This window comes from Manis javanica, chromosome 3 (genome assembly GCF_040802235.1).
Source record: "Manis javanica isolate MJ-LG chromosome 3, MJ_LKY, whole genome shotgun sequence".
Classification (NCBI taxonomy): domain Eukaryota; kingdom Metazoa; phylum Chordata; class Mammalia; order Pholidota; family Manidae; genus Manis; species Manis javanica.
Window position 1 is genome coordinate 154,139,030 of NC_133158.1, and position 27,954 is coordinate 154,166,983.

Below are 27,954 nucleotides of genomic sequence, written 5' to 3' on the forward strand. Positions count from 1 at the left end.
CAACAACTATTCTTAGATCTATTGAAGAACTGAGATCACAGACAATACTGCTGGCCCAAAAATTAGACACACAGATTGGTAAATACAGAGAATAATCATAAGTTCCTGGAGCAAAAAAAAAATGTGGGAACTAGCACCAGCATAGAAAAACAAGCTGTAACTGCTACATTACTAGAGGCTCAGTGTAGACAAGTCTGAAAGTTAAAAACTCTAGGGGCAGTTTTCTGGTCTAGCATATAAAGATCTTAGAAGTCAATACTCTGTCCTAACAAGTGAAAAGCTGAGCAAACTGAAAAATCAATTCTTAGATCCATCAGAGAAATGAACTCACAGGCCAAACTGCATCTTCTCAAATTGATGATAGAGACAGGTAGACCACTTATCAGAGGAGAAACCCCCTCAGCAGAAACTTCCATGGTACAGTCCTGAGGCAGAAAATCCTGAACTATAATTGAATTGCCAGAGGCTCAGTTTGTACAAGTCACAGTTTAAAACTCCAGGAGAACCTGAACATTTTTGTGGGTTTTATCTTATGGAGTCTGCTAGTTTCTCAGTGAATATTGGAGGAAAAAAAAATCCCTGTTGGCTTCTGGCAGGGGAGAGAAAAGTAGCTATTTTGAAATGTGCCAGAGTATTCTGTTCTTAACAAGCCTGCCCTCAGGAAAAACTAACCATTCTGTAACCTGCTTGGATTTTTATCAGGGAATAACCAACATGGGATACGGGAAATACCCACCTCCTACTAACTCTAGCTGTCTATGTGAAAGAAGGGAAATACCCGGCTCCAAACTCTCCAGCCATTAGGTCTCATCAAAGGCTGGGAAAAAACTGTATACACTTGTAAAATTCACAGCCCAAAGCCCAAGGCTCACTAAAAGACTGACACATAATCACAGAACTACAGAATGCTTCCTGTCTCCCCACACCTTATCACATCACCTTTCCTCTCACTGAGAACATTATGTCTGGCCTTCAACAAAAAATTAAAGGGATACTAAGCGGCAAAAATGTAGGTTAAAGAGACAGCAAGCATCAGAACCAAACTCAGATATGGCAGGGATGCTGAAATTATCAGACCATGTATTTAAAACAACTGTGATTGCACCAGTCTGTATGGCTAGTATCAAAAAGACAAGAAATAACAATTGCTGGAAAAGATATGGAGAAAAAGGAACCCTCCTGTATTGTTAGTGGGAAGAGTATAGAGGTTCCTCAAAAAATTAAAGAGCAATACCATATGACCTAGAAATTCTACTTCTGGGTATTTATCTGAAGAAAACAAAGTCACTAATTCAAAAAGATATGTGTACTCCTATGTTTATTGTAGCCTTATTTACAATAGCCAAGGTATGGAACCAACCTAAGTGCCCAGCAGATAATTGGATAAAGATGTGGTTACATATACACAATGGAGTATTAGCCATAAAGAAGAGTGAAATGTTGCCATATGCAACAATGTGGATGGACCTATAGAGTATTATGAGAAGTGAAATAACTCAGAGAATGACAAATACATATGATTTCGCTTATATGTGAAATCTAAAAAACAAAAAATAACAGATACAGATAAATACAGAAAACAAACTGGTGGTTGCCACAGAGGAGGAGTGGGAGGACAGGCGAAAGGGATAAAGAGGTACAAATTTCCAATTACAAAAAAAAATGAGTCACAGGGATGAAGAGTATAGCATAAGGAATACAGTCAATAATAGTATTTTTGTATGGCTTCAGAAGGTAACTACACTTATTATGGTGAGCATTTTGTAATGTATACTGTTGAATCACTATGTTTGTACACCCAAAACCAATATAATAATGTATATCAACTATGCTTCTGTAAAAAAATAAGTAAATACCTCGATAACATGCTAAGGGTCTAACAGATAAAGTAGACATCATGCAGGAACAGATGGATAATGTAAGCAGAGAGATGAAAATTCTAAAAAGAATTAAGAAATGCTAGATATCAAAAACACTAACAAATGAAGAATTAATTTGATAGGCTCATTAGCATATTGGACACAGCTGAGTAGAGAATCTCTGAGCTTGAGAATTTGTCAATAGGAATTTTCCAAAATGAAAAACAAAACAAAATGCAAGGACTGGAGGAAAAAAACAGAACATAATACCCACGAACTGTAGGGGAACCAGAAAAAAAGGAATAACATATGCATTATGGTAATACCAGAGGGAGAAGGAGAAAAGAGCAAAAACAGTATTTGATTAATAATAAAACAGATTTTTTTATTAAAAAATTAAATTATATAAATTTAATAATTAATTAATAATAAAAACAGATAATGATTAATAATTCCCCCATGTTAGTGTAAGACAGCAAACTAAAAATCCAGGAAGATCAGAAAACAAGCTGGGAAAATGCCAAAAAACACTATGCCTAGGCATATCATATTCAAAATGCAGAAAATCAAAGACAAAAAATAATCTTGTAAGAAGCTAGAGGAAAAAACACCCTACCTATCCAGGAACAATGAAAAGAATTAACCTGACTCCTCAAAAACCATAAAAGCAAGAAGAGAGTGGAGTGATATAATTAGTATTGAGGGAACAAAAAACCACCAATGTAAAATTCCATACCCTGCAAAATTATCCATCAAAAGTGAAGGAGAAGAGTGGCATCAGCAATATGGCAGAACAGGAAACCCTAGATCTGCCTTCCACCAGCAGACACAAACTTAATAACAAATAGACCAAATGCCTCTGTGAGGAATCCAAAAAACAGTTAAAAGGTTCCCACATCCCAGGCAAGGGTGAAGTCATCGTCAAAGCCCAATAAGAAAATGCATAACATTGTCCACTCTCTCATGCCAGAGGCCCTCTTTCTTGGGATGACACGTTTGGGAGGAAACCACCAACTCCTGTCTTCTACCTAGGAAAGGAAAGGTCTACATACAAATGTATGTCTGATGCCAGAATTTTAGGGAAACTGCCCAAAGGAACAATTTCTGTCCTGAGGTATCCAAGTATTGACAATCATGCATTAGTCTGCAATAATACAAAAACACACTAGGTAGAGCTCCAGTACTGCAATTTACTACAGCACTAGAAAGGCTGCAATATTGTATGCAGACACCATGGGGAGACACTGAGCAGTAACCAGCAAACCTTTTGAATGGGAGGTTACACACAAAAGTCAAGTGAGGATGTACCCAGAAAAGGCTTGAGATGCTTCCCAACATCTAAGTATGCTGAGAGGAAACACTCCTCCCTGTTTGAAACCAGACTATGAGGTCTAGGAGAGCTGATTCTTCAAATGCCCTTAAAAAAATGGAGATACATGAATTTTCAAAGAATTAAAAAATACTGTCAAAAAGATCCTCAGTGAATTAAAAGACAGTACAGATAGACAACTGAACAGTATAAGAAAATAGTGCATAAAAAAAAAAAGATATCCACTATGAGAAACCAAATTCTGAAACTGGAGACTACAGTAACTGAATTGAAAATTTTAATGGAGGAATTCAGAAGTAAACTTGACCAAACAAAAGAAAAAATTCAGTGAATTTGAAGACAGGACTTTTGAAATTAGTGAGGCAGAGAAGCAAAAGTAAAAAGAGACTGAAGAAAATTGAAGAGAGCCTAAAGAATTTATGGGATACCATCCAGCAAAGCAACATATCAATTACTGGAGTCCCAGAAAGGAGAAGGAAGTGAAAGGGGCAGAGAACCTATTTCAAGAAATAATAGCCAAAAATGTTCTTCCAAATGTGGGGAGAGAAATGGACTTACAAATTAAAAACCAAAGAACTCCAATGAGGATAAGTCTAAAGAGACGTGTATCAAGACACATCATAATCAAACTGTCAAAATTCACAGATAAAGAATCTTGAAAGTAGCAAAAGAAAAGCAACTCAACACACAAAGGAATTCCTTTTGGATTATCAATGTTTCTCATCAAGAAATTGTCAGACTAGAAGAGAGTAGGAGGGTATGTTTGAAGTACTGAGTGAAAATAACTGCCAACCAAAAATACTGTATCCAGCAAAAAATTTCCAGTAACAAGGAGAAATTGAGACTTTGCCAAACTTAAAAAACAAAACAAAGTTCATCACCATCTGCCCTACAAAAATTGCAAACTGAAGCAAAAGGACAATATATAGCAGTACATAACCACATGAAAATGTAAAATTGTCTAGTAAAGGTAAATATACAGACAAATATAGAACCCTGTAGTATTGCAATTTAGGTAAGTCACAGAAACATCTTGTAAGGACTTTTTTTAAAGCATAAACTATAAATCAATGTTAATGGATACATGCAATATAAAAACAATTTGTGTAAAACACAAGATGGGAAGAGGCAAAGATGTAAAGGAGTTTTTAGATAGGATTGAAGTTACCAGATTAAAATGTACTGTATAACTCTGAAGATGTTTAATTTGCAATGGTAATCACAAAGAAAATAATAAAAGAATATACACAAAGGGAAATGAAAAGGAAATCAAAATCTGTCACTATAAAAAAATTAGTAAGACACAAAGAAAGTGAGAAGAAAAGAAACACAAAAAGCTACCAAATACACAGGAAACAACAAAATTCCAATAATAAGACCTTCTCTATCAGCAATTACTTTAAATATAAATGGATTAAATGCACCAATTAAAGCAGACTGATTCATTAAATGGATAACAAACAAGATCCAACTATACCCTATCTAAAAGAAATTCATTTTACCTCTAAGAACACATATAGTATATAAGTGAAAGGGTGGAAAAAGATATTCCATGCAGTGGGAGCCTAAGAGAGCAGGGGTGAGCCCACATATCAGATAAAACAGTTTAAGATAACTATCTCAAAGACAAAGACATTATATAATAATAAAGGGTCAATTCACCAGAAGATACAACAATTATAAACATATACACAAATTAACATTAGAATACCCAAATATATGAAGCAAACACTGACAAACTAAAGGGAGAAACAGAGAGCAACACAGTAGTAGTAGGAAACTTCAATACCCTACTTTCAGATATGGATAGAATAGCCACACAGAAGTTAATAAGGAAACAGGACAGGAACAACACTATCAACCAATTGTACCAAACAGACATATAAAGAACATTCCAACCAATAACAGCAGAATATACATTCTTCTCAAGAGCACATGGAGCAAACATTCTCCAAGATAGACCATATGTTAGGCTCACAATATTAACAAATTTAAGAAGATTTAAATTACACAGAGTACCTTCTCCAACACAAGAGAATGAAACTAGAACCAAATAGAAGAAAACCAGGAAAATCCACATATATGTGGAAACTAAACACCACATTCTTAAATGGCTAATAGGCCAAAGAAGAAATCACAAAAAAATTTAGAAAAGTCTGGAGACAAACGAAAATGAAAACAATATACCAAAACTTATGGGATACAGTGAAAGCAGTATTAAGGGAAGTTTATACCAGCATAAATGTTTAAAGAATAAAGATCTCAAATCTACAACTTAACCTAACACCTGAAGGAAGGAAGAACAATCTAAACCCAAAGTACAAAAAGAAATAACAAAGATTAAAACAAATAAATGAAACAAGGAATTAAAAAAAAGAATAGGAAAAATATCAATGAAACCAAGAGATGGTTTGCTAACAAGATCAACAAAACTGACAAACCATTAACTAGAAAAACCAAAAAAAAGACAACTATTAACTAAAATTATAAATGAAAAAGGAGACATTACAACTGATGTCACAAAAATAAAAAGGACTAAAAGAAATTACCATATGAACAATTATTCACCAAAAAATTGGGTAACTAAGACTGAACCATGAAATAAAAAATCTGAATAGACCTATAACTAGTGAAAAGATTGAAGCAGTAATTAAAAACCTCCCAACAAAGAAAATCCCAGAGCCAGATGGCTTAATTAATAAATTCTACCAAACATTCAAAGAAGAATTAACATCAATCCTTCCCAAACTCATTCTATGAGGCCAGTATTATCTTGATACTAAAATCAAAGACACAAGAAAATTACAAACCAAATTCCCTGTTGAATACTGATGCAAAAATCCTCAATAAAATACTATTATACTGAATTCAACAGCACATTAAAAGGATCATACACCATGACCAAGTGAGATTTATATATGGAATACGAGGATGCATATGCAAAGCAACATACAAAAATCATTTTATGTAATACACCATACTAACAAAATGAAGGAAAGAACACGTGACCATCCAAACTAATGAAGAAAAGACTTTTGACTAAATTCAACACCCTTCCATAATTTAAAAAAAAAAAAGCAAACCTCTCAACAAATAGGAATACAAGGAAACTACCTCAACATAATGTATTGAACCATATATGAAAAGCCGACAGCTAATATCATATGCAACAGGAAAAGATCAGGAAAGGTCAAGGATGCCCAAAGTCCCAGCCAGAGCAATCAGACAAGAAAAGGAATATAAACTGGAAAGAAAGAAGAACGATTATCTTGATTTGCAGATGACTTGATTTTACTTGTAGGAAACCATAACAATTTCCAAGAAAAGCTGTTAGAATTAATAAATGAATTCAGCAAACTTATGGGGTACAAAATAAAAAATTGGTTGTATTTCTATCACTAACAATGGACCAAACCCCAAAAGGAAACTAAGAAAACAACCCCATTTATTATAGCATCAAAACAGGTAAAATACTTAGAAATAAACTTAATCAAGGAGGCGAAAGACCTGTACCCTAGAAACTATAAAATACTGCTAAAAGAAACCAAAGCAGTTACTAATAAATGGAAAGATATCTTGTGCTCAAGGATTGGAAGACTTTATATTATTAAAATACCCACACTATCCAAAGTGATTTAAAGATTCAATGCAGTCTCCATCGAAATCAAAATGGCATTTTTTGCAGAAAATGGAAAAAAAAATCTGAAAATTCATATGGAATCTCAAAGTACACCAAACAGTCAAAACAACCTTTAAAGAAGACAAAGTTGGAGGCCTCAAACTGTGATTTCAAATCTTACTATAAAGCAACAGTAGTAAGATGGTGGTACTGGCATAAAAATAGATATATGGACCAAAGAAAATAATAGAGAACCCAGAAATGAACTCTTGTATATACAGTCAAATAATTTTTGACAAGCATTCCAAGACTACACAATGGAGAAAGGACAGTCTTTTCAACAAATGGTGCTGGGGAAATTACCTTTCCACATGCAAAAGAATGAAGCTGGGCCCATAGATAAAAAATAACTCAAAATTGATTGAAGACCTAAACTAAAGACCTAAAACTCTTAAACTCCTAAAATAAAACAAGAATCCTCAAGACATTGGATTTGGCAGTGATTTTTTAGATATAACACCAAAAGTACAGGAAACAAAATAAAGAATAGACAAAAGAAAATAAAAACTACACCAAGCTTAAAAACTTGTGTGCAATAAAGAAGAAAACCAACAGAGTGAAAAAGCAACCTAGAAAATAACTGCAAATCATATATACACACACACACACACTGTGTGTGTGTGTGTATATATATGTGTGTGTGTGCATATAAACTTCTACAACTTATCAGTGACAACAAAAATAATCCAATTAAAAATTGGGTAAAGGACATGAATAAACATTTCCCAAAGAAGATATACAAATGGCACAGAAATAGATAATATCATTAATCATTAGGAAAATGTATATCAAAACCACAATGACCTTGTGGAGCAAATGGAAATTTCTGACAAGGATTCCTGCCTGGCCTTAATAGCGTCCACTGTATATATACACGTTAAGAGCCTGTTTGCACATCTATGGGATATTTACTGGAGGTAGAGCGGCTGGTCAGTCACAGGAGTAGCAGCCCAGGGGAGGGGTGGGAAAGAAATACCCATCCTCTCCTCCCCTCAGTTCCTGGTACCAAATTGGTCAGGCGTCCAGCAGTCAGCAGAGATGTGCCCACAGAGTTCCTCTGGATGCTAGGGGCTGGGAAGGAGAGGGTCACCAGGAGAGCGGGGAGAAAGCAGTACCCTTGGCACCCTAGTGCTGCTGGGAGCATTAAGTCCCAGCATGGGAGCAAGGAACTTGGGAGAGCAGAGGAGGGAAGCCAGAATGGACAAGAGACTGAGACCTACTGACATGAGAATAAAATCCCCTTTAAATCCTTAACTTCCTGCCCTTGCCTGTATTCAATCTCATCAAATCTACAGGGAACTTGCACCAGGCAGGGAACCCCCTCCTCCTGGAGTAACAGAGCTATACCCTCACACCAGTCAGGACAGTTACTATCAAAGAACAGAAAATAAGTTGTTAGCAAGAATGTGGAAAAGTTAAAACCTTTGTGTGTGGTTGGTGGGAATCTAAAATAGCACAATCATTATGGAAAACAGTACAGAAGTTCTCCCCAAAATTAAGAATAGAATTATTACATCATCTAGCAATCCCAATTCTTGGTATATATCCAAAAGAATTCAAAGTAGGGTCTCAAAGGGATATATGCACACCCATATTCATAGCCTTATTCACAACAGTCAAGAGGCAGAAGCAACCCAATGTCAACCAACAGATGCATATATAAGGAAAATGTGCTATCATACATACAAGAGTATTATGCAACCTTTAAAAAGAAGGAAATTCTGTCACATACTATGACATGGATGTACCTAGAAGGCAGTATGTTAAGCAAAATAAGCCAGTCACAAAATGACAAACAATGTATTATTCCACTCATATGGATTATATAAAGTATTCAAAAGCATAGAAATAGAAGGAAGAAAAGTGGTTACTAAGAACTGGGGGAAGGGGACAGGGGAAGTTAGTGTTAATGAGTACAGTTCCAGTGTTACAAGATAAAAGTTCTAGAGCTCTATAGTACAACAACATTATATATTTGACACTACACTTAAAAATAAATGTTAGTAAATTTAATGTTACATGTTTTTCTAACTACAATAAAAAGATAAAATTTAAACCAAAAAAAAAAAAAAGTGAAGGTAAAACAGTCTTTCTCAGACCAACAAAAACAGGGCAAATTTGTTGCCAGTACACCCGCCTTACAAGCACTGTTAAAAAATGTTAAAATTCCATAGAAAAAATGAAAATTTACATAATGAAAAGAACCAGCATTGGAGACGGAATAAGTGAAGGTAAAATGAAAACTAATTTTTCTTAATTGAGCTAATAGATTATAGTTTGTTGAAAATAACAGTAATGTCTGTTTATCGATGTTTATATGTTTACACAATACATGAAATGAATGACAGCAACAATACAAGGGATAGTTGAAAGAGAAATTAGGAATATCTTATTACTGTAAGGTACTTTATTACTTATGAAGCAGTACAGTATTTTAAAGAGCACTTAGATTATTTATAAACAATAATATAATGAATGCTATACTGTACTACAGTATAGTGCAAACTCGACGGCAACAAAAAAAAATAGGAGAAATTTATAATTAATGTACGGAGAGAAAACAGAACCATATCAAGTGCTCAGTTAAAACCATAAAAGGCAGGAAAAGAGTGGAAGACAAGAACAGGAGCAAAGAATTAGGGCAAGAAAAAATAGTAACAAGCATCGTGCATGTTAACTCAACTCCACCAACAGTCACCTTAAATGTCAGTGGGACTAAATACACCAACTAGAAGAGATTACCAAAGTGGATCGAAAAATAAGGGAGAGCCAACCTGGGTGTTTATATGAAACCCATTTTAAATATAAAGATGGATTAAAAGTAAAGGGATGAAGAAAGGTATACACCATGCTGCTTTAGGCTGAATGTATCTCTGCCCCCAATTCATATTTTAAAGCCTAATCCCCAATGTGTTGGTATTTGGTTGCGGTGGGGGGAGTGGGGTTGGGAGGTGATTAGATCATAAGGGTAGAGCTCTCATGAATGGTATTAGTGACTTTATAAAAGAAAACTCCAGAGAGAGCTCCCTGACTCATTCTATCATATGAGGATATAGTGAGAAGAAAGCTGTCTTATGAACCACAAAGCAGGCCCTTACCAGACAACAGATCTGTGGGCCCCTTGATCTTGGACTTTCCAGGCTCCATGACTGTGAGAAATAACTGTCTGTTAAGCCACCCACTATATGGTATTTTTGTCACAGCAGCTCGAACAGAGTAAGACAAATGCCTATAACACTAATAAAAAAAAAGCAAAGTAACTATATTAATTTCAGACAGAGCTGACTTCAGAGCAAGGGAAGTTATCAGAGATAGAGAGGCATTACTAATAAAGGGGTCAATACTGCAATACATAAAAATCCTTAATATGCATGTGCCTAAAAACTGAGCATCAAAAATACATAAGGTGAAAACTAATATTACAGGTGAATCCACTATTATAGTTGGAGACTTCAACACCCCTCTAATCAGAAATGGACAGATCCAGTAAGTAGAAAATGAGTAAGGATACATATGAATTCAACAGGATCATCATTCAACTGGATATAACTAACATACATCCAGTTAGAAGCAGACTATATATTCTTCTCAAGCCTACATGGAATATCCACCAAGATAATCACATTCTGAATAAAACACACCTGAACAAATTAAAAGACATTGGACAGTATTTGTTCTCAGACCACAATGGGACTAAACTAGAAATCAGTATCAGAAAGAGGGCTGGAAAATTCCAAACTAGTTGGAGATTAAATGACACACTTCAAAACAATACATGGATTAAGGGAGAAACCTTAAGAGAAATTTTTAAATATTTTTAAGTAAATGAACATGAAAATAAAATTTATCCAAATTTGTGGAAAGCAATGCTTGAGGGAAATTCATAAAACTGGATGTATGTATTAGGTAAGAATAAAGATCTAAAATCAATAATCTAAGCTTCCACCTTAGAAACTAGAAAAAGAAAGCATGAGAAATAACAATTAGAACAGGAATTAGTGAAATTAAAAATATGAAACCAATAGAGAAAAATCAATGAAACCAAAAGCTGGTTCTTTAAAAAAATCAGTAATATTGATAAGCCTCTATCCAAGCTAAGAAAAAAAGAGAAAAGAAATTAATATCAGAAATGAAAGCAAGGTAATTACTACTGATTCCATGTTTATTAAAAGAGTAATAAAGGAATAATGTGAAGAACTCTATGCTCACAAAATTTGATGAAATGGACCAACTTCTTGAAAGGTACAATCTAACAACTCACAAGAGGAGAAAAATAGAAAATCTGAGTGGGCCTATATCTTAGTAAAGAAACAGAATCAATAATAATCTACCAAACAGAAAGCACTAGACCCAGACGGTTGCACAAGTGAATTCTACCAAACACTTAAGGAAGAAATGATACCAATACTTTACAATCTCTTCCAGAAAACAGAAGCAGAGGGAATACTTCCTAATTCATATTATGAGACCAGCACTACCCCAATACAAAACCAGACAGAGGTTACAAGAAAGGAAAGTACTAATATCTCTCATGAACACAGATGATAAATTCTCAACAAAATATTAGCAAATCAAACCCAACAGTGTATAAAAAAAACTATGTACCACAACCAAGTGGGATTCCCACTGGATCACAGATTCAACACAATCCAAATCCCAGCACTTTTTTTCTATGTTGAAAACCAATTAAAAAATTTATATGGAAAAGCAAAACACCAGAACAGCCAACAAAATACTGAAGGATAAGAAAGCTAAAGGACTGACACTACCCCACTTCAAGACTCATTTATAGGCTACAATCATCAAGACAGTATGGAATTGGTGAAAGCATATATGTGTAGGTAAACGGGACAGAATAGAAAGCCCAGAAGTAGACAGATCCACACAAATGTAGTTGACTGCTATTTGACAATAGAGCAAGGGAAAAAGAATAGCCTTTTTAACAAATGCTGCCAGAACAATCGGACATGCCAAAAAATGAATTTAGATAAAAGAGAATTTTATCACCATGATAAAGGGCATTTTTGAAAAGCATACACCTAACATCATACTCAATGGTGAAAGACTGATAGCTTTCTTCCCAAGATCAGTAACGACCAGGATGCACATCTTCACCACTGCTATTCAATACTATACCAGGGCAGTTGGAAAAGAAAAAGAAAGCAAAGGATTCTAAACTGAAAAGGATGAACACTGTATTTTAGTTAATAATGTATCAGTATTTATTCATCAGTGGTAACAAATATACCACACTAGTGAAAGACAATAATATTGGGGGCAATAGTAAGGAGGAGCAGCATTCTACTCAATTTTTCCACAAACCTAAAACTGCTCTGAAAATAAAGTCTATTCAAAAACAAAATTTTTTTTAACAAAAGGCAGGGACACTGTATTATTCAAAAATATCAATGTCATAAAAGACAAAGAAAGGCTGAAGAATAAGTTCATATTAAAGAAACCTGAAGAAATATGGTAACTACATGCAATAGGTATAATAGTCCGGACACTATACTGGGAGAAAAAAATGTTATAAAGGAACCTTTTTTGAACAATTGACAAAACTGGAAAAAGGACAATAAATTAGACTAAAATAGTCCATCAACAAATGGTAAAAGAATCTCCTTATTTTTAAGAAATACACATGAAAATATTTCAAGATAAAGTATCATGATGTATGTAACTTAGTCTCAAATCAGTATTTCGTATGCATACATATATATATAAAGAGGAACAGGGAGAGCAAAAATGATAAAGCAATGAGTTGACTAGTGGCCTCCAAAAATTCATGTTCCATGGAACCTGTGAAAGTTACCTTATTTGGGTATAGAGTATTTTAGATGTAATCAAGTTAAAATTAGGTTATATAAAGTAGTTTAAGATTTGTAGAAAAACTGAGGTTATACTGGATGTCCTTATAAAAAAGGGAAATACAGACACATATATACACGGACAGTGAAGAGAAGCATGTGAAGATGACTGGAGTTATGCTGCCACAAGCCAAGACAAGGATTGCCAGCAACCACCAAAAACCATAAGAAGCAAGGAAAGATCCTTCCCTAGAGCCTTAGGAGGAAACAACTTTGCCAACAACTCGATTTTGGAATTCTAGTTTCCAGAACTGTGAGAAAATTTCTGTTGCCTTAAGCTGCCTAGTTTGTGGTACATTCCTTTTTTTTTTTTTTTTTTTTTTGGTGGTACATTCTTATGGCAATCCTATAGAAACTAATATATTTAAGTAATAGGTGAATCTGGGTAAAGGGTATATGGGTGTTCTTTGTACTATTCATGCAAGGTTTTCTTAACACAGTCTTTCTCAGAGCAAAAGCTTTTTAATTTTGAAGAAAAGCTTGTTTTTGTTTTTTTTAATTTGAAATTATTTTCCAAAAGGTTAAGGAAGAATACAAGGTCAAGGACTTCAAAAGACATTTCTCCAAAGACAGACAACTAGACAATAAGCATATGAGAAGATGCTCAACAGTATTAACCATAGGATATGGAAGTCAAAACCACAATGAGATACAAGGTCACATCCATTAGGATGGCTATTATTGAAAAAACAGAATATGACAAGTGTTGACAAGTAGGTAGAGAAATCAGAACCCTTGTGCACTGCTGGTGCGAATTTAAAATGATGGAACCACTATAGCAAATGGTAGGGTAATCCTCAAAAAAATATAACAGATTTACCATATGATCCAGCCATTACACTTCTGGGTATATACCAAAAAGAAATGAATACAGAAACTCGAACAGATAAGCTATGTGTATACTATGTTCAGAGCAGCATTATTCACAATAGCCAAAAGGTGGGAGCAACCCAAGTATCCATCAACAGATGAATGGATAAACAATATGTGGTATATACAGAATATTATAAATGTCTTCAATCTTGAAAAGGAAGAAAATCCTGATACATGGTACAACATGGTTGAACCTTGAGGACATTATGCTAAGTGAAATAAGCCAGTCACTTACTATTCCACTTATGTGGAGTGACTAAAGTAGTCAAATTCATACAGCGAGTAGAACAGTAGTTACAATAGGATGGGGGGGATGAAGAAATGAGGTGTTATTGTTTATTGAGTACAGAGTTTCAGTTTGGGCTTTATAAAAAATTCTGGCAATGCATAGTGCTAATGATTGCACAATGTGAATGTACTTAATGTCGCCAAACTGCACACTTAAAAATGGTTAAAATAGAAAATTCTATGTTCTGTATTTTACTACAAAAAAAAGTATAGGAGTTAGGTTTTTATGTTTGAAGGTGGGATGGCATTGACAAGCTGATTTTAAATTTTACATGGAAATGCAAAATGTTAAGAATAGTTAAAAACTGTTGAAGAAGAACAAAGTGGAAGGACTAACTGTATCAGATACCAAAACTTAATGTACACCTATAGTAATTGAGATACTGTAAACCTGATGTAAGAATAAACAGTAAGACCAAGAAAAGTCCTAAACAAACCAGTACATACATGGACACTGATTTATGTCAGAGATGAGACTGCACAACAGTGTGTATTCTTAATAATTAGCTCTGGGTGTCCTTTTATAAAATATCAAATTGAAACAACCTAAAGTGGACCCCCATTTTAAACAATCAGTTCAGGTGGATTAAATATCCAAATATGAAAGGCTTTAAAACTATAAAGCTTGCAGAAGACAATATAATATCTATATGATCTTGGGGCAAGGAAGAAGTTCTTTTAAAACATGCAAAAACATCACCATAAAAGAAAAGAACTTTAGTCCTATGAAAAAATAAGACACAAACTAGAAGACTTCAGTGAAAAAATATAAAAACAGTGAAGGACTGAATTGCTACACACAATTCCAGGACAGGGGTTTTAAGAACATTGAAAGAATTTCTCCTACATATGGAAATGGGGCGCAGAGGGAAGACAAGCCAACTAAAAAATGGCATGAAAGGTACTTAATGAAAGTGAAAATCTAATGGGCAAATAAAAATACATACAGATATTTAATCTTGTTGGCAAGAAGAGAAATGTAAATTAAAGCCACTATGAAATATCTTTATAAACCCATCAGATTGGCTAAAATTTAAAACTCCATTAGTAGCAAAATATTGGTAAATATGGGGGACAACAGGAACAGCTATACACTGTTAGTGGGAATATAAATTGGTACCATCATCACTTTGGAAATGATTTGGCATTATCCAATAAAATTGAGACAGACATATCCTATGATCCAGCTAATCTACCTCTACATAATTCCCTAAAGAAATTCATGCTCATAAACATCAGGATATATGTGTAAGAATGTTCTTAAAAGCATGGTCTATAATGGCCCTTAACTGGGAAAAAAAAAAGTCCAAATGTCTGTTAATAGTAAAATGGATAAATAATAAATCAACCTATTTATGCAACAGAATCCATGGAAATGAAATACCTATGCATGGAATAAAGGGGATAATTTCACCAAAACAAACTGTTAATAAAAGGGGTAAAACAAAAAAAATGCAATTCAAAAATAGGAAAAATTAAATCATATTGTTTTGGAATGTGGAAACAATTCACAGGGGGTGAAACAAAAAAGAGAGGAAATGAAATGATTTTCATAAACCAAGTAGTGATTACTTCAGTGAACAGGAAAGGATTATGATCCAGAAGAAGGCACAATGGTTTCTGGGGTGCTATTAATATCCTATTTCTTGAACTAAATGGTTCCAGCAACACATGTCTTATAAACTTTTATGTGTACATGTTATACTTCACATTTTTAAAAAAGGGATGGGAAGGATAAATACCACTCCACACAGATGAACATGGCTAGAGAAAAAAATACATTTGTGCTGACTGGCTCATCACCATGAACCTTAAAGGGATGTTCAGGTTGCCAGGTAATTATATTTCCCTAGTCTATCTGCCTGCTTACTCTACTACAATATTTTATACTTCTCTGTTATTAAACTTCCAACTTCTCCTCTCCCATCCTCATCTTCAGTTGATCACTGTTAACTACTTCACTGAGAAAAATAGAAATAAAGAACACTTCGACAGAGTCACAACCATAAATACCCATCTACCAGTATTTGACAACCACACATTGCACCTTCCCTTATCTCAACTCTCCATGCTACTATCTAAGGCCAGTCCACCTATTTGTGTACCAGATTCCATCTCTTCTTACTATCTCAAGGACACTATTACACAATACAGCAATACTCCCATCTAGCACCTGTATCAACAACTTCCTTCAACAAATATGCTTGTATTTCTTGACCCAACTTCACCGACCAGATAGTACCTCATTTCTTTGTTCCTCTTTGTAGTTAGATTTCTTGAAATTTTTGTCTATAGTTATCTGTCTTCAATTCCTCTCCTCCATTCTCTCTTAAACCCACCACTATCAGGTTTCTGGCCTGACCACTCTGTCAAAACTGCTCATCAAGATAATCAATAATCTCTAATGGTCAGTTGTCAGCTCTCATCTTACCGGTCTATCAAGAGCACTGGACACAGGTTCCCCTCCCTGCTCCGTAACAGATCTGCATCACTTGGTTCCTGGTAAATCACACTCTTCTGTTTTTCCCGCTGATTCCCCTTTCTCCTCACTTAATGTTGCAATGCCCCAGAATGCCTTTGGTATTCTTCTGTCCATCTATACTCATTCTCTTGCTAATCTCATCATTTAAATACACTTTATACCAATATTTCCAGTTCAGACCTCTCTCTCAAACTAGACTCATTTATAATGTTTAGTAGACATAAATTCTACATTTATAAATTATAAATCTGAAATTCCACATGTCCAAAGCTAATTGCCCAAAATTTTCCCCCAAACCTGCTCTACAATTGATTAACCATCCTTACTTCTACTTAAGTAAGTAAATGCCATTCTTGTTGCTAAGACCAAAAAATCTGCAGTCAGCCTTGTTTCCTCTCCTTACATCAAAGTCTATCAATAAATCCAGGGTATTCCATCTTCCAAATATATCCAGAATTTAAGATTTCTCTACCTCCTCCACTGCTACCACTCTAGTCTAACACACATTCGTATGTCACATGGATTACTGCAATAACCTGCTCTCTCAGCTTCCTGCTTATACCCTTGACCCTCTAGACCCTATTCTTAACACAGCAACAGAAAGATCTTGTAACATTTAATTTAGATTTTATGTTTCCTCTGCTTAAAATCCTACAATAGTACTTATCTTACTCAGAGGAAAAGACATCTATTCCTAAATCAACTCCTCAAACTACTTCTGGTCTATGAATTTACTTAATACATATTGCATAATGCAGGGCATTTTTATAAATGTATTAATATGATTCCTCCTTTTTTGTTATTAAATTATAATTTCAAATAATGGTTATTGTAAATGATGGGTTTTAAAACCATTTTATTAATGTAAAGGAAAACTTTGGGAGAACTAAATTTTAACGCCTTCTTCTCTACTTCTCCTCTCTACTCTCTATGCCTTTTCTCTGGTCATCTGAAAAACAGAACATTTCTACAGGTATATAAAATTGCAAAGTATGGAACTACTAGCCAAAAGCATGTACTTGCACTAAGAACTCTCTAAAGCACAGGCAGGAGAAAGTACACAGGCTAGAGTATTAGACCTATCCCTCCCCAGCTGTATGACATTTGCTAAAGTTTTGTCTCTTCGACCCTCTATTTCTTCATCTACAATAGCTATTATAGTACCCATTTCATAGAAATGTGAAATTAAATGAGATGATACATTTAAAAATACTGACACATTAATAGCTACCTATGTGTTTAGTTAATGAAATACTATTAACTGTGTTTAGTTAATGCAATGTTAATACACTGGTCTATGGTAGGAGAGTGGGAGGAAGATGACCACCCTGCTGTAGAGAAGTACTTTCACCACTGTTGGCACCCACTGATAATAAGAAGCATTTTTGTCAGTTTTTAAATTCTCTGCAGACCACATACCCCTTCCTGGCATTCACTAGAGTACACCACAGCAAAAGGCCATGTCCCACATTCATTCATTCATTATTAACTGATTATTAGGCAAGGCAGGGTATATAACAAGGACTCAGAAGGTAGTATTAGAGTATAGACACCATGAATTCTTAAATAACTAAGGATGATTACTTAGAAAATAAAAATATTCACTTACCTTTTTTGAATTTATGAATAGGGAGTTTCTTAAGTTGATCTTTACGAAGTCTGTTTCTTCTAGCTCTATGTCTATCCTGGACAAATTTTGTGATCTAAAAATAAAATAAAAAAAAAAAAGAATCACATATTAAACATGCTACCAGAAAATGGCCAAAAAAATCTACAAACATCTTTTAAGTTTCTGGATAGCAGCTACAAATAATTTACTTAAATCCTAATATTAATATTATTAATTAATAGCTGATTAGTTACCCCATAAATTATCCTTTGCATTTTTATTGACTTAAATTCTCTTTAATTTACTCTGATAAAAACATTGTAAATAACATACAGCTGTTAGCAAAAATATGAATGATAGACCATGGGTTACAAAGACTCCACTGGATCAAGAAGAATGGGAGGATTGAAATTCCTTTAAGTTACAAACAAATAAAATTTTCAAGTATACACATATTAGTCACTGCACTTTTGGTTCTAGCAGCAAAGTGGACAGAATACAGAACACCTGTACTACATACAAACATTCAGGAATGCTGGATAAAACAGAAAAAATATTTTTAACTATAACTTTTTTTTCTTTTTACTCTGCTTGCAAGAATGAAATGGAAGTCCATGGGGCCAGAACCAAATGCCAAAAGCAACAACCATAAAAGAAAAATGTGACAAATTTGACTATGTCAATGTTAAAAACTTCTATCCCTAAAGACACTGTTAAAAGATAAGACAAGCCACAAAGTGGGAGAAAACATTTGCAAACTGCATATCTGATAAGGGATTTGTATCTAGAGTATATAAAGAACTCAAACCTCAATAAGAAAATGACCCAACAGAAAAAAATAGGCAAAATATCTGAATAAGCATTTCACCAATGGATATACAGATGGCAAATAAACTTGAAGAGATGTTCAATGAAATTAGTCAATAGGAAAATAAAAATTCAAATCACAAGTACCACTATACACCTATCAGAATGACTAAAATTAGACTGACTATATCAGTACTGGCATAGAAGTGGAGAAACTGGCCCTCTGATACACTACTGTAGGACTGCAAAAGGATACAACCACTTTGGAAAAACAGTTTAGTGGTTTCTTATAAATTTAAACACAAATTTAAACACACATTTACCATATGATTCAATCATCTGACTCCAACTTACATGTTGTACCCAATAGAAATGAAAGCATACATCCATATAACAACTTTCAGACAAATGTCCATGCCAGCTTTATTTGTAATAGCCCAAAACCAGAAACAACCAAAATGCCCATCAATAGGTGAATGGATAAACAAAACTGTGGTATATTTATACAATGGAATACAATTCAGAAATAAAAATGAATAATCAATATACTCATTAACATACGTGGTTCTCAAAATGATTGTCCTGAGAGAAACAAGGCAAACACAAAAGAGTACTCATAGTGTATGAGTCTATATATATGAAGTTATAGAAAATGCAAACTAATCCATAAAAGCAGAGCTGCGGTTGCCTAGGGATGGAGGAGGACATGAAGGGGAATTGAAAAGGGTGAGAGGGAAGTATTATCAAGGAGTATGAGAAAACTTTTTGAGCTAATCAGTGTTTCATTATCTTGATTATGGTGGTGGTTTCACAGGTATATATATTTATGTCAAAACTTACCAAACTGTACAATTTAAATATGCTAATCATACCTCAAAAAAATTTTTTTAAAGTTTTGACAGTAACCACTAGAATAACAATACAATGTAAGATTTCAAAACAGTAGGAGAAAAAGAAGTTGAGTGATCCAAATCTGCATATTGAAAAAAAAACAGCAGAATAAACAATGTAAATTAGTACAAGTATATGTGTAATCACAAAAATATAAATGGATTAAATTTGCCAGATTTTTTTAAAACAATGCATCATACTGGATAAATAAAACATTCCAACCATACGCTGTTTACAAGACACAAGATTAAAACATAATGACACATTAAGACAAGAAGTAAAAGTAAGAATATAAAGGGACAGATAAAGACATACCATGACAATGCTAAGCAAAAGAAAAGCTGGGGTATCTAGTAAAACAGAATTTGAAACAAAAATCATCATTAGGAGATAGTCATAATGATAAAAAAAGACACTTCACCTACAAAATGAAGAAATTCTGGGAGAAAAGCACAAATTCACAAACTCAGTAATTTACAGTTCAAGCAGGTAAAAAATATAAAGACTGTAAGACCTATGTGGACAATAAATATGATGGCCAGTAGGCACATGGTGCTACTAAGGCCTGACAATGTGGCTAGTCTCAAATGAGATCTGCTGTAAAAGTATACAATACACACCAGATTGTAAAGATTTAGTACAAAAAGAATTTTATACATTTTATTATTATTTATATTAATTGAATGTTGAAATACGTTTTAGACTAGGTTAAATAAATACAGCATTAACCTCATTTCTTTTTTATCTTTTTTAATTTGACTGTCAGGAAATTTAAAACAACAGTAAATGTGGACAATACTGTTCTCTTGTGTGCCAACTAAGAAAACAGAACACAAAAAATTATAGACAATTGTAATGTCTGCACAATTCTGTGAATACACTAAAAACCACTGAATTGTAAACTTTAAATGGGTCAACATGATGTTATATGAGTTATATATGTCTCTTTAAATAAAAGGGTTTCAAAAATATATCAACAAAAAAAATGGATTCTAAATAAGATCACTAAGAAATAAGATCATGAATGCAGGGAGGCAAGTGGAATACCCAACTCAGTGGAGAAAGAAACAGAACTTTTTAGTAAACCTTAGATTTATATTCCTTACCCGCCCAGATACAAAGACAACACTGGAATGGAGTAGGCCTTCCCTTCTCCCTCACCTAGATCTGCAGAACAGGACCTAGACACAGGTTGGTCAAAAGAGAAATGAAAAACTGAGACATGCATGCCCTAATTTATTCTTCCCAAATGTACCAGACAAGAAGTAAAGATAAGAAAATACAGGGTAAGAAAATGAAGAAAATAAATGTTAGTTTATTTCCCCTGAAACCAAATACATAAAAGGGTAAGGAGATTAAAGATGGTAGCATGAGAGGTGAGACAGAAACCTCCTCCCAAATCCACATGTAATATGAAAATAGAGCAAATAATCTAATCCTGAAAGAGCAACAGGAAAGAAGGCTGCAGCAGACTGCCTACACCTGGGGAAAACAGCAGACCTCAAGGAACAGGATTAAGTACCAAAGCTGTGATCCAAAGGAATGCAAGTCCTTCCCCTACTCCAGCTCACTGGAAGGAGGATGAGAAGTGGAGTGGAGATGGGGTGGAGGCCTAGGACTGCATAACACTCAGCCCTGGAGATCTGATCTGGGAGCACAAACCTACATTACATGATGTTCTGGAGATTAGTGGGGTTAGAAAGCTAAGACAGGCAAAATACTTGGATTTCAGGCACTTGTGGAAAGGCAGGAAGTCTGAGAGACTTCCTAAGAGTGAGAGGGCTGCTAAAGGGGCAAGGATTGCACAGAGCTTGCTACTCAGGAGAAAGAACAGGCGGACAAAACTGTCTGAGTGCACCATGCCCAGCAGGTATGGAAATTTCAGGAGCTTCAGACGCTCCATCCCCCTGGCTGGATATGCAGCTGCAGCTACGAGGACCCCACCACAATACACAGCCGGGTGTGCCTTCGTCCCAGCCAGTAAGAGCTCACAAACTGGCTGCCCCCACTATTACTCCAGGCCAGCCAGAGGGCGGCCCCACCTAGAACAGCTACAAGTGGAAACCATAGAGGCTTCTCCCTCAATGCTCGGCCCACTGGCTCTGACAGTTGAGGCAGGCACTGAAGCCAGGAAGCAGAACAGAGCTTTTTGCTCTCAACAGGCACGAGCAATGCTCGCATGCAACCCCCACCATCACTCCCAGGGCGGAGAAGCTCCAGAGAATAGGGCTTATAGCCACTAGAGGGTGCCACACACAATTATGAAACATCAAAGGAAACTGATACAAACCAAAATCTCACAAAGACCGGAAAGATGGCCAAGTGAAACTGAACTCATCAATCTTCCTGAAAGAGATTTCAAAATAAAAATCAAACATTCTCATGGAACAAGAGAAAAATATTCAAGAACTCAGGGAGGGATTCAGGAATGAGATATAAACATTAAAGAATTCACTATTTGAAGTGAAACATAAGATGGAAGTATACAAAATCAGATTAGAAGAAGTAGAGGAGATGGTAAATGAAACAGAAATTAGATAAGAAGAATACAAAGAACTGCAGCACAGAGGGGAAAAAAGGATGTCTAGGAATAAAAGAATATTGAGAGAACTGTGTGACCAATCCAAACAAGACAATATTTGCATTATAGGGGTAACAGAAGAAGAGAGAGAAAAAGGAATAGAAAGTGTCTTGGAGGAGGAAATTCCTGAAAACTTCCCCAATCTTGAGAAGGAGATAGTCTCTCAGACTATGGAGGTGCATAGATCTCCCAACACAAGGGACCCAAGGAGGACAACACCAAGGCATATAATAATTAAAATGACAAAGACCAAGGATAAGGACAGACTATTAAAAGCAGCCAGAGAGAGAAATTAGATTACAAAGGACAGCCCATCAGGCTATCATCAGACTTCTCAAAAGAAACCTTACAGGCCAGAAGGGAGTGGCATGATGTATTTAATGCAATGAAGCAGAAGGGCCTGGAAACAAGAATATTCTACCCAGCAAGATTATCATTTAAATTTGAAGGAGGGATTAAACAATTTCCAGATAAGTAAAAGCTGAGAGAATTTACCTCCCACAAACTGTCTCAACAGTGTATTTTGGAGGGACTGCTATAGATGGAAGTGTTCCAAAGGCTAAATAGCTGTCAAAAGAGGTAATAAAACCACAGTAAAGAAAGTAGAACAATTAATTACTAAGCAAATGCAAAATTAAATCAACTACCCCTGAAGTCAATCAAGGGATACACAAAGATTACAGAATATGATACCTAATATATAAAGAATGGAGGAGGAAGAAAAAGGAGGGGAAAAAAAAAAGAACCTTTACATAGTGTTTGTAACAGCATACTAAGTGAGGTAAGTTAGACTGTTAGACAGTAAAGAAAAAAGCCTGCAATGACAAGTACATACCTATCAATAATCACCTTAAATGTAAATGGTCTGAATGCACCAATCAAAAGACAGAGTCACTAAATGAATAAAAAAATGAAGACCCGTCTATATGCTGCCTACAAGAGGCTCACTTCAAACCCAAAGACATACACAGACTAAAAGTGAAGGGATGGAAAAAGATATTTCATGCACCTAATAGGGAGAAAAAAGCATGAGTTGCAGTACTTGTATCAGACAAAATAGACTTCAAAACACTCCTAAGAAAAGATCAACCAGATAGAAAATAAGTAAGGAGATGGAGGCACTGAACAACACATTAGAACAGATGGACCTAACAGACATCTACAGAACTCTACACCCAAAAGCAGCAGGATACACATTCTTCTCAAGTGCACATGGAACATTTTCAAGAATAGATCATATACTAGGCCACAAAAAGAGCCTCAGTAAATTCAAAAAGGTTGAAATAGTGCCAACCAGCCTCTCAGACCATTAAGGTATAAAACTAGAAATAAGTTAGGCAAAGAAAAAAAAGCCCACAAACACATGGGGCTTAACAACATGCTCCTAAATAATCAATGGATCAATGACCAAATAAAAAGAGATCAAGCAATATATGGAGACAAATGACAACAATGATTCAACACTGCAAAACCTGTGGGACACAGTGAAGGTTGTGCTAAGAGGGAAGCATATTGCAATACAGGCCTACTCCAGAAAAGAAGAAAAACCCCATATGAACAGTCTAAACTCACAATTAATGAAACTAAAAAAAGAAGAACAAATGAGATCCAAAGTCAGTAGAAGGAGGGACATAATAAAAATTAGAGCAGAAATAAATAAAATCAAGAAGAATAAAACAACAGAAAGAATCAATGAATGAAGGAGCTGATTCTTTGAGAAAATAAACAATATAGATAAACCCCTAGCCAAATTTATGAAGAAAAAAAGAGAGTCTACACACATAAACAGAATCAGAAATGAGAAAGGAAAAATCACTATGGACACTGCAGAAACACAAAGAATTATTAGAGAATACTATGAAAAATTTTCTGCTAACAAACTGGGTAACATAGAAGAAATAGACAACTTTTTAGAAAAATAAAACCTTCCAAGGCTGACCCAGGAAGGAACAGGAAATCTAAACAGGCCAATTACCAGTAATGAAATTGAATTGTTCATCAAAAACTACCAAAGAACAAAATTATCAGGGAAATGCAAAACAAAACCACAATGAGATATCACCTCATACCAGTTAGGATGGCCAATATCGAAAAGACTAGGAACAACAAATGCTGGGGAGGATGCAGAGAAGGGGGAATCCTCATACGCTGCTGGTGGGGATGTAACCTAGTTCAACCACTGTGGATGGCAATATGGAGGTTCCTCAAAAAACTAAAAATAGAAATACTATTTAACCCAGGAATTCCACTCCAAGGAATTTACCCAAAGAACACAAGTTCTCAGATTCAAAAAGACATACACACACCTATGTTTATTGCATCATTATTTACAGTAGCCAATATATGGAAGCAACCTAACTGTCCATCAGTAGATGAATGGGTAAACAAGATGTGGTATATATACACCATGGAATACTATTCAACCATGAGAAAGAAACATATCCTACCATTTGCAACAACATGGATGGAGCTAGAGGGTGTTACACTTAGTGAAATAAGAAGAAAAAATGGAGGTAGAGGGTGTTATGTTCAGTGAAATAAGAAGAGAAAGAAAAAATAAGAAAATATGCTCAGAGAAAGAAAAGTAGCACAGAGAAGACAAGTAGTGATTCTGTGGCATCTTACTACACTGATGGACAGTGACTGCAATGGGGTACAGGGAGTACTTAATAATATGGGTGAATGTAGTAACCACAGTATTTTTCATGGAACCTTCATAAGTGTTTATATCAATGATACCTTTTAAAAAAAGGGTAAGGAGGAGCTTGGAGTTATAGTAATTGAGTTTCCCCTTCACATGGATGAAAACATCAAGAGTGGTAAAGAATATCCAGTGTAACAATGAAAAAAAATTTTTAATTTAAGTCAAATAGAAATAAAAATATTCCTTATCAAAAGTTACAAGATGAAGCTAAAGTGATTGTCAAAGAAATTTATAACCTAAACATATATTCTAAAGAAAAAAATTAATCAACATTCAGCTGAACATGCTAGGAAAAACAAATGCAAAATATCCAAAGTAGATGGAAAAAAAATGATGCTAGAGCAGAAATTCATGATAGATAAAAAGCAAGGTAAAGAGGGTATTTATGCTCAGTGAAATAAGCCAGGCGGAGAAAGAGAAGTACCAAATGACTTCACTCATCTGTGGAGTATAAGAACAAAGAAAAAACTGAAGGGACAAAACAGCAGCAGAATCACAGAACCCAAGAATGGACTAACAGTTACCAAAGGGAAAGGGACTGGGGAGAATGGGTGGGAAGGGAGAGAGAAGGCGGGGCGAGAAGAAAGGGGGTCTAACAATCAGCATGTATAATGCGGGAGAGGGCATGGGGAGGGCTGTGCAACACAGAGAAGACAAGTAGTGATTTTACAGCATCTCACTACGCTGATGGACAGTGACTAATGGGGTATGTTGGGGGGGACTTAGTGAAGGGGGGAGTCTAGTAAACATAATGTTCCTCATGTAATTGTAGATTAATGATACCAAAATAAAAGCAAATAAATAAATAAAAGAAGGTGAAGACTTCAGAATGTAAGTTCCACTGGAATACAAGCTGCTTGGCATCATGGACTTTCATCAATTCTCCTCAGTGATGAATCTGTAGACCCTAGTGCAGTGCCTAGTTCATTCATTGTAGATGCAGATAAATGTTTGCTGAAAGGGGAAAAAAACCTCTCAAAGTCCACTTCTTTGAAAGACACAGAAATTCTCTTTAAGTTATTACATGAGTTCACAAATATTATGAATCCCTTTATGCCACTATACTTGAAAACAGACAAAATACACAATTTCTTGGAAATGTAATTTAGTATAAACATGTAGATAACATCTGAATGTTCAAGTAACATAAAAATGTTCAGGAGACCTAGATGACTTTGTAATAGATACTCCCTATTATATAAAACACTATTTTAGAAAGCAGAAAATAAGGGAAAGCTTTAGTTTTATGGGGTGAGCTAGTTTTATTTATTTTTTGGTATCATTAATATACAATTACACATTATGGTTACTAGACTCTTCCTATTATCGTCACCACCACATACACCATTACAGTCACTGTCCGTCAGCATAGTAAGATGCTATAGAATCACTACTTGTCTTCTCTGTGCTATACTGCCTTCCCCATGCCCCCCCCCCGCTATATTATGTGTGCTAATAATAATGCCCCTTATTCCCCTTCTCCCTCCCTTCCCACCCATTCTCCCCAGTCCCTTTTCCTTTGGCAACTGTTAGTCCATTCTTGGGTTCTGTGAGTCTGCTGCTGTTTTGTTCCTTCAGTTTTTGCTTTGTTCTTATGCTCCACAGATGAGTGAAATCATTTGGTACTTGTCTTTCTCCACCTGGCTTATTTCACTGAGCATAATACTCTCTAGCTCCATCCATGTTGTTGCAAATGGTAGGATTTGTTTTCTTCTTATGGCTGAACAATATTCCATTGTGTATATGTACCATATCTTCTTTATCCATTCATCTACTGATGGACACTTAGGTTGCTTCCATTTCTTGGCTATTGTAAATAGTGCTGTGATAAACAAAGGAGTGCCTATGTCTTTTTCAAACTGGGCTCCCGCATTCTTAGGGTAAATTCCTAGAAGTGGAATTCCCACCAGCAGTGTAGGAGGGTTCCCCTTTCTCTGCATCCTCGCCAGCATTTGTTGTTCCTAGTCTTTTCTATGTTAGCCATCCTAACTGGCGTGAAGTGCTATCTCATTGTGGTTTTCATTTGCATTTCCCTGATAATTAGTGATGTGGACCATCTTTTCATGTGCCTCTTGGCCATCACAATTCTTTGGAGAATTGTCTGTTCATATTCTCCACCCATTTTTTAATAGGGTTATTTGCTTTTTGGGTATTGAGGCATATGAGTTCTTTATATATTTTGAATGTTAACCCCTTGTCGGATATGTCATTTACAAATATATTCTCCCATACTGTAGGATGCCTTTTTGTTCTGATAGTGTTGTTTGCTGTACAGAAGCTTTTTAGTTTGATGTAGTCCCATTTGTTCACTTTTTATTTTGTTTCCCTTGCCCAGTGAAATGCGTTCAGGAAAAAGTTGCCTATGTTTATTATAGTCAAGAGATTTTTGCCTATGTTTTCTTCTAAGAGTGTTATTGTTTCATGACTTACATTCAGGTCTTTAATCCATTCTGAGTTTACTTTTGTGTATGGGGTTAGACAGTAATCCAGTTTCATTCTCTTACATGTAACTTTCCAGTTTTGCCAACACCAGCTGTGGAAGAGGCTGTCATTTCCCCATTGTATATCCATGGCTCCTTTATTGTATATTAACTGACCATATATGCTTGGGTTAATATCTGGACTCTCTATTCTGTTCTACTGGTCTATGCGTCTGTTCTTATGCCAGTACCAAACTGTCTTGATTACTGTGGCTTTGTAGTAGAACTTGAAGTCAGGGAGCGTAATTCACCCTACATTGTTCTTCCATCTCAGGATTGCTTTGGCTATTCAGGGTCTTTTGTGGTTCCATCTGAATTTTAAAACTATTTCCTCTAGTTCACTGAAGAATGCTGTTGGTATTTTGATAGGGATTGCACTGAATCTGTAGATTGCTTTAGGCAGAATGGCCATTTTAACAATATTAATTCTTTCTATCCATGAGCATGGGATGTGTTTCTATTTGTTGGTATCTTCTTTAATTTCTCTCATGAGTGTCTTGTAGT

At 35.2% G+C, this 27,954-nt stretch overlaps 1 protein-coding gene across 7 annotated transcripts in view; it reads right to left on the reverse strand.

Annotated features, from left to right (window-relative positions):
- RNF13 (ring finger protein 13) overlaps positions 1–27,954 on the reverse strand; it is a 203,028-nt gene that overhangs the window by 15,276 nt on the left and 159,798 nt on the right. For all 7 annotated transcript variants that reach the window (XM_073232218.1, XM_073232219.1, XM_073232221.1 and 4 more), the window contains one exon: positions 17,988–18,081. In XM_073232218.1, coding sequence (XP_073088319.1) covers positions 17,988–18,081 — 94 coding nt within the window. The remainder of the gene's footprint in view (positions 1–17,987; positions 18,082–27,954) is intronic.